The sequence below is a fragment of the Mus caroli genome, unplaced genomic scaffold (assembly GCF_978045245.1).
Source record: "Mus caroli unplaced genomic scaffold, Mus_caroli_1 scaffold_13, whole genome shotgun sequence".
In the NCBI taxonomy this organism is placed as follows: Eukaryota; Metazoa; Chordata; class Mammalia; order Rodentia; family Muridae; genus Mus; species Mus caroli.
The window spans coordinates 6728132-6742272 of record NW_028227268.1 but is presented as its reverse complement, the minus strand read 5'-3'; the positions used below and the strand labels follow the sequence as shown (position 1 = coordinate 6742272).

The 14141-nt window shown below is 51.8% G+C and overlaps 1 protein-coding gene across 1 annotated transcript; it reads left to right on the top strand.

Moving 5' to 3' along the window:
* The first annotated feature begins 5983 nt into the window (after nucleotides 1–5983).
* Nucleotides 5984–13029, top strand: Otop3 (otopetrin 3). The gene is made up of 6 exons (XM_085829211.1): nucleotides 5984–6392; nucleotides 6500–6636; nucleotides 7283–7341; nucleotides 7596–7714; nucleotides 10938–11752; nucleotides 12859–13029. Exons 1-6 carry the CDS (start codon nucleotides 5999–6001, stop codon nucleotides 13027–13029), a joined length of 1695 nt encoding a protein of 564 aa, XP_085685337.1. The 5' UTR covers nucleotides 5984–5998.
* The last annotated feature ends 1112 nt before the right edge of the window (nucleotides 13030–14141 follow it).

Below are 14141 nucleotides of genomic sequence, written 5' to 3'. Positions count from 1 at the left end.
ATGAGTATCACAGGAACATACTGTAGGAATAAGCAGGTGCCCCCAGCTTAACAGGAGCTGGGAGAGTCCTTACCTCCCTGGGCTCAGCTTGGGGTCCTAGAGGATGCTCTCCAAAGCCACAAGAATTCTGCATGGCCACAGCTGTGTACTGAGACCGAGGGAAGTGGAAGTAACACCAAAAGCTAGAGGGGTCAGAGCTGGTTTTGTGTTACATCGGGGTGGTTTTTTGTTTTTGTTTTTGAGACAGGGTCTCTTGGAGTCCAGCTGGCTTCTGACTCCCTGTGTAGCCAAGGATGACCTTTTACTCCAGATGGCCATGCCCCACCCAAGTACCGGGATTGCTAGTGTGCATTGATAAGCTTGTTTTGTTTATTTAAAATTTTTAAATTATATTTTAATGTGGTGTGTGTGTGTGCGCGCGCGTGCGCTCGCGTTCGCCTACTGTAATGTATAAGTGGAAGTCAAACGACAACCTACAGCATCAATTCTCTCCCTTCACCTTATGGGTCCCAGGGATGGAACCCAGGTCATCAGGCTTGTTGGGTGCCTTTACCCACTGAGCCATCTCACAGGCCCGGGAGATTGGACGGAACCAGAAGGGAGGGAGAGCCAGGTGGGAGTGATGACATTTGGGGGTGAGAACAGAAGTCCATGATCTTTAAGGCTGTAAAGACTGATGGGGATGTGGGGGAGAGAAAAAGGGGAGCCAAGAAGCAGACGACCAGAGAAGGTCCTGAGGACTACCTCCTCCCACTCTGCCCCTGCCCCCCCAAATCCTTATACACCATCTCCCACCTTGGGTGTCTCCCACCCCAACTTCAGTTTCGATGTAAGACCAGGAGATGATTCTGAGAAGCCGCTTTGGTGCTCAATCAGCTAGACAGGGTGTAGAAAATATGCGACCTGGACCCGGAGAAGAGAGGTTCCCATTCACAGCTCAGCCGCCACAGGCAAGTATGGACTGAAGCCAGCTCGCTCTCTGTTCCGACCTGACGACTAGGCACCCCATTCCACTTGGGGGGCTGCCCCCACCCAGACCCCGCCACGCCTCCTGCCACGCCCTCCCGCCTCTCTGCCTTGTCATTGGCTTCACGACTTGTGCCCGAGCCCCCATGGAGTAATTAACGAGGGATTAATGAGATTCCCAATGTCAACAGAAAAATCGATGGGCCTTGGAGCCCAAGCGGCGACTGCGCAGTCTCGCGGGGGGGTCGGAGGGAGGAAAGGGCGTCGAGGCATCTGTCCCAAGGCACCTGGGACCTTACCAAGACGGAGGATCCGCGCTGCAACCCAAGCGGTGGGGAGCCCGCGACCATGGCTTCGCAGACTTCAGGTAGGATTCCTTAGCTCGGGCTGGGACTCCCTCCCGCCCCCGCGAGCGCCTGGGGGCATCTGACTGAACCTTTCCTGGAAGCCCATCCTCACACTCACTGCTCCAAAGTGGGGGTTCATGAGCCAGGCGCTCCAAGGATTGGACAGGGCAGAGTGAGTGGGACGACCCTAGGCTCTTCCCTGTGTCACCCCAACTCTGGCTCTGCACCTACATCCTTCTCCCCACCTCACCCCTGGGTTCAAGGGTCCTCACAGCTCAAAGAGGGTGCCCAGACCTGAACGAAGTCAGAAACCTGGATATATAGTTGGCTAAAAGAATACTCGGGCTGCCTAGGCCTCCCCCAACCTGTTGCTCCGAACAAAATCCCGAAGTTTCCCTGCCAGCGCTTCGCAGCCTCCCTCGGAGCTGGTCCTGCACTACCGGTCCCATGGCTCCGACGGTTCATCTCCTTTCGTTGGCCACCTCTGAACGTAGCCCATAAACCAGTTTGGTGTCTAGGACTTCTCTTGAACTGGCATCGTACCAAGAGGCGTGCCAAGGGTGGCAGAGTTCTAGTTGGTTCCAAGTGCGTTCATTCTAGCTCTTTTTTTCTGGACCCCTCGATGCTCACCCTAACACCTAGCCTAGCATTGACCCATACTTGCGCCCTTGATAACTGCTGGTAGAGCACTGAACCAAGGAACAGGGGAAACCACCAGAGTGCCCTTTGAAGGGAGGGGACCTGGAACTTTGTTCTCCACTGTCTCCACACTTCCAATTCCCAAGGCCCGCAGTCTGAGCGAAAACTCCAACCCTTTAGTCCCTCTAGGATCTTGATCTATAGGAAAGTTCACACACTTCTATCGGGCATGGCTCTTTGTGTATGTTCATGCATCAAATCACTAACGTCTGACAAGACTCTTGACGGTAGGTATCATGTATCCATTCTTTTGTTTATTCATTCAATAACTTGTCGGGCTGGAGATACGGCTCAGCGGTACTGCATTGGTCTAACATTCACAGGGTTGGGGTGAAGGGGGAGGTCGGGGGAGGGGAGGTTCGGGAGGGGAACTAGATGGAGTGTGAGGGAGTGAAACTTACGGAGAACCAGGCGTTAGTGTTCCATAGTTGCTCATCCAGTTCACTGGATGGACCGAGGATCCAGACTACAAAAACTAAGTAGCTTAGCCAAGATCACAGAGATGCTAAATGCCATCTGGGCTCTTGATCAGTAGGGGGTGGGGAAGGAAGGACAGACTGTGAGGAGGAGGAGGTGGAGCCACCAGAGCTGGCAGAAAAGGAGCAGGGAGGTGTCCTGGGAGCTTTACCTTGCTCAACCTGGGTGAGGGATGCAAAAGATGACACCTGTCTGGAACATCGCCTCAGCTGCAGAAAGATTGAACGGGTTAATGGACAGGGTCTCTGTCCGCAGCTCTGGTGCTGAAATCCCCCCAGAAACAGCCAGAGTCCAGGGTACGCATTTGGTGGGCTTTAGTGGGCTTTAGGGCTGTGCTAGACTTGGAGAGTTGAGTGGCGCAGAATCTCATCTCTGCCCAGAGGCATCCCAGATCTTGAGAGGACCAGCCTACGACGGTGCACAGTCACGCTCAGCAGAGGGGTGGCCCACCAAACTAGCCACGAGTCTGCTTGGGCAGAGGGAAGGCTTCCATATGAAGAGGCTTGGTGAGAATCATTGGTAGCAGCGTGCAGGCAAGAGAGAAAGAACATCAGAAATAGCCCAGAGACCACGTGGGAAGCATGGAATCTTCTATCTGGGTCTGAATGGATATGAGGACCCTGGAGTGTGGCCAGGGGCTGGACAGGGAGGAGGTAGGCTGGGTCCACGATGACAACATGGCTTAGCAAAGAAGAGAAAGTTGTTTTTTACAATCTTGAAACAGTTCCAAGTTTAGTTCTTCACTGTCCCATAGACTGGAAGGTACAGTTCTTAGGATCACCCAGGGAGCATGTTGAGAAATGGGCCCGAGAGGCTGTGGTTAGGGCCAGTGTGGTGAGGGTCTCCTAGGAGTGTCTTGAGCAGTGGTTCTCAACTTGTGGGTCACGAATCCTTTTGGGGGGGAGTTGAATAATCCTTCCACAGGGGTTGCCTAAGACCATCTGAAAACACAGATATTTACATTATGATTCATAACAGTAACAGAATCGCAGTTATGAAGTAGCAACCCAAGTAAATTTATGGTTGGGGATCACCCACACAACATGGGGAACTGTATTTAAGAGTGGCAGCCTCAGGAAGGTTGAAAAGCGTTGGTCTTGAGGAACAAGCAGAACAAAACTCCAACAATGAAGATAACAGTATGCTGGACAATGCCGTGAGCAAGGGATGCTGGGAGTGGCACGCAAAGACCCTCACCCAGCCTGAAGAACTGGCTGGAGTCACCAAAGAGCCAGAGGGTGGGAATCGTAGACAAAGGGTTGGGGCATGTGCAAAGATAGGGAGGTGAACATAGCAAGGGCATTCTGGGAACTATAGCAGGATGCTGTAGCCCATGGGGAGAGCAGCAGGGCCTGAGCTTGTGCTGGAGACGGGGGCAGGGGTGGGGGGTAGGTGAAGGCAGAAACAGGAAGCAACAGTGGAGCAGGAACCACTGTTCCTTGAACACCGTGTGCACACAGTCTCGTCTCACTCAGAAAGGCCCCACAAGTCTTGGACTTTATACTTAGGGCACCTGGCTGTCTTTGCAGGACTCTTATTAGGGAACAGGCACCATGATCAGGAAGGCCAGCCCAGGAGAAAGCAGATAGGCTCCAGACTAAAGTAGTGGTTGATCTGAGCAGCCAGGGAGGCATAGAGGTACAAGTATGTACAGGTATGTATAATCCCAGCACATGGGAGGCAGAGGCAGGAACATTGAGCGTTCAAGGCCAGCTTGGGTTACAGAGCCAATCTGTAAAGAAAGAGAGCTAACAAAAAGAGAAACCAAGAGGAATGAAAGGAAGAAGGCAGGCAGAATGGGAGCTAGGATGAATAGGCTTGGGGTCTGATGGGATGCAGAGTCTGGACAGAAACAAGGATGAAGCTCAGCTCACTGCCAGGAGATGTGAACACAGAAGCCCTCTGGGATTGTGAGCGTTAGGAAGCAGGAGGTGGGTCGGTATGAACTCAGAGTCCAGAGGCCAACATGCCTGGTGTCAGGAGCTCTGGTGGGGCAGCAGAGCTGGCAAGCAGTAGACCCACTGCCTTCTGTGCTGCAACCCAGCCCCGCTGGGGAGGAGCAATGCTCAAGTGACCCTCAGGGACAGCACTGCAGCTATTGAGTGGCCCAAGACTGGGTCCAAGCAAGTGGCTGGCCTGAGAAAAAGCATCAAAGGAGCAAGGATATGACAAGAGGCATTCAGGGAAGAGGAGAGTCATGGTAGTGGCCTCTTGCTATGCATGCAGCTGAGATTGGGGGGTGGGGCAAACAGAAATCGAGGCAGCAAAAGTCAAGTGCTGATCCTTACCCATCCTGTGCATGTGGCAGACATTGCAAATCGACCACAGAGCTTTTCTTCCACTTTCAAGGGATTTTAAGATAAATTTAATTATAGTGGTAATTTTATTTATTTAAGAAGAACACTGGGGGGCTGTAGAGATGGCTCAGTGGTTAAGAGCACTGACTGTTCTTTCAGAGGTCCTGAGTTCAATTCCCAGCAACCACATGGGGGCTCACAACCATCTGTAATGGGGTCTGATGCCCTTTTCTGGTGTGTCTGAAGACAGCTATAGTATACTCACTCACATATACTATTTATTTAAAATAAATAAATAAACAGAAGAAGAAGAAGAAGAAGAAGAAGAAGAAGAAGAAGAAGAAGAAGAAGGAGAAGGAGAAGGAGAAGGAGAAGGAGAAGGAGAAGGAGAAGGAGAAGGAGAAGGAGAAGGAGAAGGAGAAGGAGAAGGAGAAGGAGAAGGAGAAGGAGAAGGAGAAGGAGAAGGAGAAGGAGAAGGAGAAGAAGAAGAAGAAGAAGAAGAAGAAGAAGAAGAAGAAGAAGAAGAAGAAGAAGAAGAAGAAGAAGAAGAAGAAGAAGAAGAAGAGCACTGAAGCTAGAGGAAACTCCTCCAGTCCTTTCATCCCTCCCCTGGAAGAAACTCTATTGTGAACTCAGTGGGTGCCACCTAGGCCTTGCTAGCATCTATGGATGCTCCAGAAGAGAGTATCATTCCAGACCACAGAATTCTTTCCTGCCAAGCCCAGCCTCAGCCTCGGGATCCTACTCAACAGAGAACACTGTGGTTGATCACGCCCCTCTGGATTTCCTGGGTGGAGTCCCTTCACAAGTTAGCAGGTTCACACCGACTTTTGCTGGTGAGAAGTCCCAGCTCTGAAAGAGGCCCAGTGACAGGGCAGTACTCAAGTGACCCTCACTCCCTCGGCAAAACATCAACCCACTTTAGGATGAGAAATTGAGTTCAGAAATGAGCTGGCCCAGTCATGGATAGGAAGGGAGAGGTGGTCCTTGGTGTGTTCAAAATAATCAATCCTTTGTGTTCATGGGCAGCAGGAGGGGCTTCTGTATATCTCTTGGTCTGTGTCAACCTTAGGTCCCATCAGGTATATTGGAAGCTCCGATGTCCCAGCTAGAGGGGCTGCATAGGAGCTGGGATGGATTCCAACCCAGGTCCCCTTGCCAGCCGATCTATTTACTCTCTCTCCCTCTCCAGCTCCTGCTGAGCCTGCACCCATGCCTTCTCCAGAAGCAAAGACCACTGAAGGAGCATCCACCTATGACCAAGCAGACATGGAGACCAAGCACGCGGGGCCCCCATGCCCCCCAAAGCAGAAGTCCTGGCTGGCTCGGCATTTCTCCCTGCTGTTGCGGAGAGACCGACAGGCCCAGAAGGCCGGGCAGCTCTTCTCGGGGCTCCTGGCTCTCAATGTGGTATTCCTGGGTGGGGCTTTTATCTGTAGCATGATATTCAACAAGGTGTCTGTCACTCTGGGGGACGTGTGGATCCTGCTGGCTGCACTGAAGGTCCTCTCCCTGTTGTGGCTCCTCTACTACACAGTGGGTACCACCCGGAAGCCCCACGCAGTCCTGTACCGTGATCCTCATGCGGGACCCATCTGGGTGAGGGGTGAGTGAGTGTTGGGTGCTAGGTGGGTGGAGAGGGCTGGGGAAGGAGACCCTGCCCACTGAGCAGGCAGGCGTCTGTCTCCATCTGCCACCCTCTTTCCCGGTCAGGCTCCCTGGTGCTCTTCGGCAGCTGTACCGTCTGCCTGAACATATTTCGAATGGGCTATGACGTGAGCCACATTCACTGCAAGTCAGAAGTGGAACTCATCTTTCCGGCCATTGAGATTGTCTTTATGATTATTCAGGTGATGGGTCTCTCACACCCCCATACCTCCAGGGACACACATACCACCCAGCCTATACTCAAACCAGCCACCACATAGATGATGTCTCCATGCCCCGAGGTGTAGACACACATCAATCACATGCCACCCCCTCCATATATCCACACCCACACAGACTTCTCTGCACACGTACACCTCTACACATACCTGTCTCCTAGATGGAGACACCTATAAACACACTTGACTATGTGTGCCTGCATACACTTAAACCCAGCACCCAGATGTCCCTGCTTCTCCCTCTGTTGAGTCTCTGCTGTGTTATAGGCATATCACCCTTACTCTGGCCAAATAAATATCTCTTCCTCTTCCTCCTCCTCCTCTTCCTCCTCTTCCTCCTCTTCCTCCTCCTTCTCCTCCTCAAGCAGCAGTAATTGAGTCCCTTTTCATAGCTGAGGGGGCTACAACACAGAGATGTTTACCACTGGCCTAATACCACACAGTAAAAGAAAATGGCTAAGCCAGGCTTCCAACCCAGGCTTCCTTACAGGGTCTTCCATTGCAAACACAAACACACACACACACACACACACACACACACACAACTGAGGTGTCCCCCTATGTACTACCACATCACTAGCACCTGGGCTCAAGGCCCTGTCTCTTTCAGACATGGGTGCTCTGGAGACACTGTAAGGACTGTGTTCAGGTGCAGACGAACTTCACCAGGTAAGACTTCTCTCTGGATGGAGTCTCCCAGCATTCTCTGTTTCCACCGTTCTCCAATTTCCCCAGACAGAAGGAGCCTGAAGTTGTGGGTTAGTATGGGCTGCATCCCAAGTGACCCCCTAAGGGCTCCTAGAATCCTGCCACGGCTTGGGGTCTGCCTCTGAGACTGAGTGGTCACCCCAGTGGGAGTGGAGGGTGAGGATGGGTCCCTGGGAGCTATTGGGGCTGTGAGCAGACTGTAGCCCTTCCTCCAGGTGTGGACTCATGCTGACTCTGGCCACAAACCTGCTGATGTGGGTTTTGGCTGTGACCAATGATTCCATGCACCGTGAGATTGAGGCTGAGCTCGACGCTCTCATGGAGAAGTTCTCAGGTACAAAGGGGACCAGAATTTTCCCCCATCACATTTCTCTCTCTCTCTCTCTCTCTCTCTCTCTCTCTCTCTCTCTCTCTCTCTCTGTGTGTGTGTGTGTGTGTGTGTGTGTGTGTGTGTGTGTGTGTGTGCATTCATGCACTGTTAAACAGAAATATGTGGGCTGTGGAGATGGCTCAGTCTATAAAGTGCTTGTCACACAAACACAGATCTGAGTTTGGTCCCTGGGAGCCCGCATTTTAAAAGCTACGCAGAGCCAGACATGGTGGTGCACACCTCTAGTCCCGGCACTTGCGAGGCAGAGGCAGGCAGATTTGTGTGAGTCCAAGGCCAGCTTAGTCTACATAGTGAGTTCCAAGCCAGCTAGGGCAGATGGCCTGGCAGATCAATCTGGGACTCACTGGCCAGCCAGCCTAGCCTAATTGAACTATAGGCTAATGAGAGATTGTCTCAAAAAAACAAACCAAACCTTATACTTCCTAAGGGGTGACACCCAATTGGGTGTCTTCTGATCTCTATTTGCATGTACACACACACACACAGAGTTCCCATGTCACAGTTCTTCATGTTCCATCAGGGTCTGGTACCTGTTGTACAATCAGTCATGTTGCTGTCAGCAAGCCAGGCACTAATCCTGGTTGAGTTGGCCACTCAGGAGTCTTTCAGGCATGCATCCAACCTATGGTATTTGTATTTACTTGTAAGAGACTAAAAAGCCCTTGGGCTGAAAGGAGTGCTATCCTAATACAATCTTAGTATCTAAACGTACGGGGAGGGAGGGGAGACTTGTGGGTAGAAAATGCTCCCTAGGTTATCCCATCCAGCCAATCCTGAACCTGTATAGTCTGCCTTTAAAGCAACATCCCATAAATCCACACGAGGAGCTTGCAGTCTGTGGGATTCAGCCACACCTTTGTATCTGTCCCACCCACAGGTGGTATTATGACCTGTGTGCACCAGCTCACATGCATTCACACACCCTGGGCATGAATCACGGCATGCCTGCACGTGTGGCCACCCCTCACCTTCTGTGAAAAGAGGGAGCTTTAGTTGGTGACATCATGGATGCAGTGTGTGTGTGTGTGTGTGTGTGTTAGTGTCTGTGTCTAGGGGTTGGAACAGAGCCTTTTTCATGTTAAGCAAGCACTCTACCACTGAGCCACACCCACGGCTTCAATTATTATTGTTGGATTCTAAAGGCTCAGTGGCCTGTCAGTTTAGCTAAAACAGTGAGCTGTAGGTTCAGTGGGAGACCCTGTCTCAAAACATGAGGTGGAGAAATAATTAAGGAAGACAAACAAACATTGAGCCTACACACACACACACACACACACACATGCATAGGGAGTATGACACGCGCGCACACACACATGCATGTGCACACACATGTCAAATACACAATAGAGCTGTCTTACTTAGCCAAGGCTGACCCCAAATTCCTGATCCTTCGCCCTTAGCTTCCCATGTGTTGGGATTCCAGGTGTGATATATTGTTTCAAGTTTAAATTCTTCTTTGTTGTTTTTGCAGTATAGAGGTTCAAACTCAGGGCCTTAAGTAAGCTCTTTACCACAGAACCACATTCCTAACCCCCTTAGCTGTCTGAAATAGAGTTTAGCTATGCAGCCCAGGCTGGCCTTGAACTTGAGATCCTTCCGATCTGGTCTCCCAAGTTGCAGATTGTGTCACCATGCCTGGCATGTCCGTTAAAATTCTAATTTCTTAGTCATTTATTTTATTCCCAGTTATATGTTTTTACGTGTGGCTATGTGTATGGGGGGATCTGTGCACACATGTGTGGATGTCTTATAAGGCAGGAGGGCATCAGATCTCTTAGAACTGGAGTTACAGGTGGTTGTGAGCATCTGATGTGGGTGCTGGGACCTGAACCTGGGTCCTCTGTAGGGGGGACCATTGAGCTACTTCTCCAACCTTCTTCTTCTTCTCCTTCTTCTTCTCCTTCTCCTTCTCCTTCTCCTTTTTCTTCTTCTTCTCCTTCTCCTTCTCCTCCTCCTCCCCCTTCTAAGAATAAGTGTCTTAGGTTTTCTTTTTTATTTTAATTTTTTATTCATTTAACATCATGATCACAGCCCCCCCCCCAGGTTCTTTTTTATGTTCTTTTCTTTAAAAAGATTTATTTATTTATTTATATGACATACATTTGCACACCAGAAGAGGGCACTGGATCCTGTGGGACTACAGTCATAGATGGTTGTGAGCCACCAAGTGGATGATGGGAATTGAACTCAGGACCTCTGCAAGAGCAGCCACTGCTCTTACCCACTGAGCCATCTCTCCAGCTCCCTAGTTTTATTGCTGTGAAGAGCCACCATGACTGAGGCAACTTTTATAAAGAAAAACATTTAATCAGGGCTGGCTTACAGTTTCAGAAGTTCAGTCAATTGTCATCATGGAGGGAAGCATGGCAGCACACAGGCAGACATGGTGCTGGAGAAGGATCTGAGAGTTCTACATCTTGATCCAAAGGCAGCAGAAGGGGAGTGTGTGTCACACTAGGTATAGCTTGAGCATGGAGGACTCAAAGCCCACCCCCAAGTGACAGACTTCCTCCCACAAGGCTACACTGCCTAAGAGAGCCACTCCCTATGGCAAAGCATTCAAACACGTGACTCTATGGGGGCCATACCTATTTAAACCAGCACAATGACTGTAAGGTCCTTCATTCGCTTCCCAGTAGTGGCACTTAGCTCTTTCCCTCTCCCCTGTTTTTCCTAGAACTGGATGTATAGCCCACCCAGACTGTGACCTGGATTCAGCTCAAGCATTCTGGCACCCATATGCCCCAATGACTCCATACACCCATCCAGAAGGGCTGCCTTCTGATTACCCTAGTATGGGCTGCTGGGGTTGGTCGCTGTATTCAGATGTAGCAGCCTGGTTTCTCTTTGCAAATGTTGGGTTTGCTCTGCCAACCTAGCAATATGTGGAGAAAATGCTTGACCTCAGGGACAGCATGGCTGAAATGCTTTATGGAAGTCCGACACCTAGAGTCTTTGAATCCCTTTGTAAAACAGTAATCACTTTATGACTCGCAATCTCTATGTTCCGACCTCAGATGTTTCCACATCTGTAAAATGAACATCTGGCTGGGTCCTGTCCAAACCCCGTATGATCCAGGAGTGGGTGAGAGTGACTGGGGCCACTAAGTTCTTCAGTGCAGGACCTGCCTGAGACGCTGTCTTTTCCTGCCCTATCTCTTCTCAGGTAACGGGACCAACACTTGCATGTGCCTCAACACCACAGTGTGCGAGGTCTTCCGGAAGGGCTATCTGATGCTCTACCCCTTCAGCACTGAGTACTGCCTCATCTGCTGTGCCGTGCTCTTTGTCATGTGGAAGAACGTGAGCCGTAGCCTGGCAGCCCACACAGGTGCTCATCCCAACAGATCACCCTTCCACCTGCACGGTGCCATCTTTGGGCCACTGCTGGGCCTTTTGGCACTGGTGGCTGGCGTATGCGTCTTTGTGCTCTTCCAAATCGAAGCGAGTGGCCCTGACATAGCCCGCCAGTACTTCACCCTCTACTATGCGTTCTATGTGGCTGTGCTGCCCACCATGAGCCTGGCGTGCCTGGCAGGTACAGCCATCCATGGGCTGGAGGAGCGCGAACTGGACACCCTCAAAAACCCCACACGCAGCCTGGATGTGGTGCTGTTGATGGGCGCTGCACTGGGCCAGATGGGCATCGCCTACTTCTCCATCGTGGCTATCGTGGCCACCCAGCCGCACGAGCTACTCAACCAGCTCATCCTGGCCTACTCACTGCTGCTAATCCTGCAGCACATCACTCAGAATCTCTTCATCATCGAGGGCCTGCACCGCCGCCCCCTCTGGGAGCCTGCGGTCTCAGGTGTGATGGAGAAGCAGGATGTTGAGCTACCCCGCAGAGGCTCCCTGCGGGAGCTGGGTCAGGACCTACGGAGAGCCTCAAGGGCCTACATCCACTCTTTCAGCCACCTCAACTGGAAACGCAGGATGCTCAAGGAGATCTCTCTCTTCCTCATCCTCTGCAACATCACAGTGAGTGTCTGGGCAGAAGCTCATGGGGCATAGGCGTGGGCGTGGTAAGGTATGTGGGCGTGGTGTGTGGGCGTGGTGTGTGTGTGACTCCAGAGCCGCTGATTTAGGAAGCCGCTCTTCTCTTTCCTTTACTCTTCTTGAGAGCCAGGAGTATCTCCAGCAGCTCCCTGCAAGCTGCCTGGCACGAATTAATGTGCTCCACACGTAGCAAAGTGCCCTTTACAAATGTGTGAGATTCTGACTTGCAGTCTAGGTGGGGAAAACGACAGGGGGCTGGTTAGAAAATGACCACTGAACTCTTCATCCATTGGATTTGGCCAAAGGGGCAGCCCAGAACTGCTTGTTTTCTAGTAGAAGAGGTTGCATTGATCTAGCTTCTGGTGGCTGCCAAGACATGGGCCCCTGGCCCTTCAACCATTGCCATACCTCCAAATGACAGGCAACGTTACTGCCCATCCCCACCCCTTGACAGATTAAAGCTTATGTTTCTGATCAGTCCCCTCCTCTCACCGCCTGTAAGTGGCAGCCACGGGACAACTCAGGGTTGTTTAGCTCCAACCCTCTAAAAGCACTGAAAACACATTCCAGATGTGAAACAGCTGGCCCACGCAGAGACGTGATAAATTGGCTTTAAGCTGTGTCAGGAGTTCAGAGACGGGTATATGGGTCCCAAGGGCCAGGGCAGGTTTTCAGGGAGGTTGATAAGGTTGATCTGGGCTTTGGGAAATGGGTAGAATTCTCACAGGTGGGCAGGAGAAGATACAGGTGGCTGTAATCTAGCTGAAATAGTAAAGTCTGAGCTCAGGGCCTAGGGCACAGACAGTCCAGCTGGGCAACACAGATTGCTAGCAGGGAGGTCCTGCCAAGTGCCATGTATAGAGGCAGCCTTGTGTGGCTCAGCCTGGCCTCGGGTAAGCAAAGGGTGGCCAAGGCTCTCTGTGTCAGGGACTGAGAAAGACTCTTGGCTGTGAACCCGGCTCTGCAAGGCCCAGGATGATGAGGTAGGATGTAGCACCGCAGGAAATGCCAGTTCTAGGTCAGCCTCGCCTGAGCTCAGCCTCCTGAGAGATTCATGCAGCAGTCTCAGTCTCTCTCTCTCTCCCCAGCTGTGGATGATGCCCGCCTTCGGCATACACCCAGAGTTTGAGAACGGGCTGGAAAAGGATTTTTACGGCTACAGGACCTGGTTCACCATTGTTAACTTCGGCCTGCCCCTGGGTGTGTTCTACCGCATGCACTCTGTCGGGGGGCTGGTGGAGGTCTACCTGGGGGCCTGAGTGCCCGAGGAACCCAGCCACAGCAGAACCCCGAAAGTGCCAAGGCAGAAAAAGAAACTCGGGAGTATCTAGGCAGACAGAGGTGCAGAAACCTGCCTGGGGTTCCCAAAGTGACCTATCCTCAACCTGACTGAGGAGGAGAGGATACTGCCTGGAGCTCAAAACCAAGGGTGGGGCTTGGAAACTGAGCCTCTCGACAACAGTCCAAGGATGTACCCCGGGTGGCTTGCCAAAGGCTGTGAGGGTCAGTTTGAAATTGTGGCATCTGGGGGCTGGAAGAGGCTGAGTCCTTCTGTGGGACATCCTAGAAGCTCAGAACTCCAACTGAGAGCTCAAACCCCAGCACTCCAAGCTTGGCAGGCAGCCCTGCCCATCTCCTAATGAGCTCATTCATTAGCTGCCAGGCAGGGCCCAACAGCTCTTTCCGGCTTTCATAAACTCTGTTTGTTTGATCGATTCCCTTCGGCCTTTGTGGTGTTTGTTCTGGGGACAGAACTGCCACTCCAGGTGTGGTGAGGAGAGTCCTCACCAGCAGGATAGTCCCGCTCCTCAGCCAGGAGCCGTCTACCCCAGATAATCTGTCTCATCTATGGACAAGCAGGAAGAGATAGGTCTGGGCTTGTGTAGCCCTGACCTCCACCCTTCACCAGTTCTGCCTCTTGGAACAGCCTCGGGGGCATTTTTGCAACTGGCTCACTATGGGTGGTCACTGTGGCCTCTGCCTGCCTAGTGCCCAGGCCTGCCTGGTCCTTTGAGCCACTGGGTGAGGCAGGAAGATGAACAAGCAGGCAGCACTAGCACGCCATCCATCTCTCTGAACCCAGAAAAAAATAGGTCCAGGGTGAGGCCCAGTGAGTATGTCCCTGGCCCTGCAGACAAGGCTCTGCCCTTCCCAGAATCCCCCTGCTCCTATGAAGCTATACACTGTCAAGCCCTGACCCAGGTCTCCTCAATACTGATTCTGGCTACCTAAGGCTTAGGCTTTTGGCCTCTCCTGTGCGGGCTTTTCTCTAGGTAACTGTAGCCAAACCCTGGGGGACAGAGCACAGTACTGCAGTCAGGAGCACGCACATGCACACACACACACACACACACACACACACCATCATCAT

Excerpts from the sequence above, each read along its gene's own strand:
- Otop3 (XM_085829211.1), top strand. The coding sequence starts at position 5,999 with ATGCCTTCTCCAGAAGCAAAGACCACTGAAGGAGCATCCACCTATGAC. Across the intron at positions 7,342-7,595 it reads GTGCAGACGAACTTCACCAG|GTGTGGACTCATGCTGACTC; the intron begins GTAAGACTTCTC and ends CCCTTCCTCCAG. Across the intron at positions 7,715-10,937 it reads TCTCATGGAGAAGTTCTCAG|GTAACGGGACCAACACTTGC; the intron begins GTACAAAGGGGA and ends ATCTCTTCTCAG.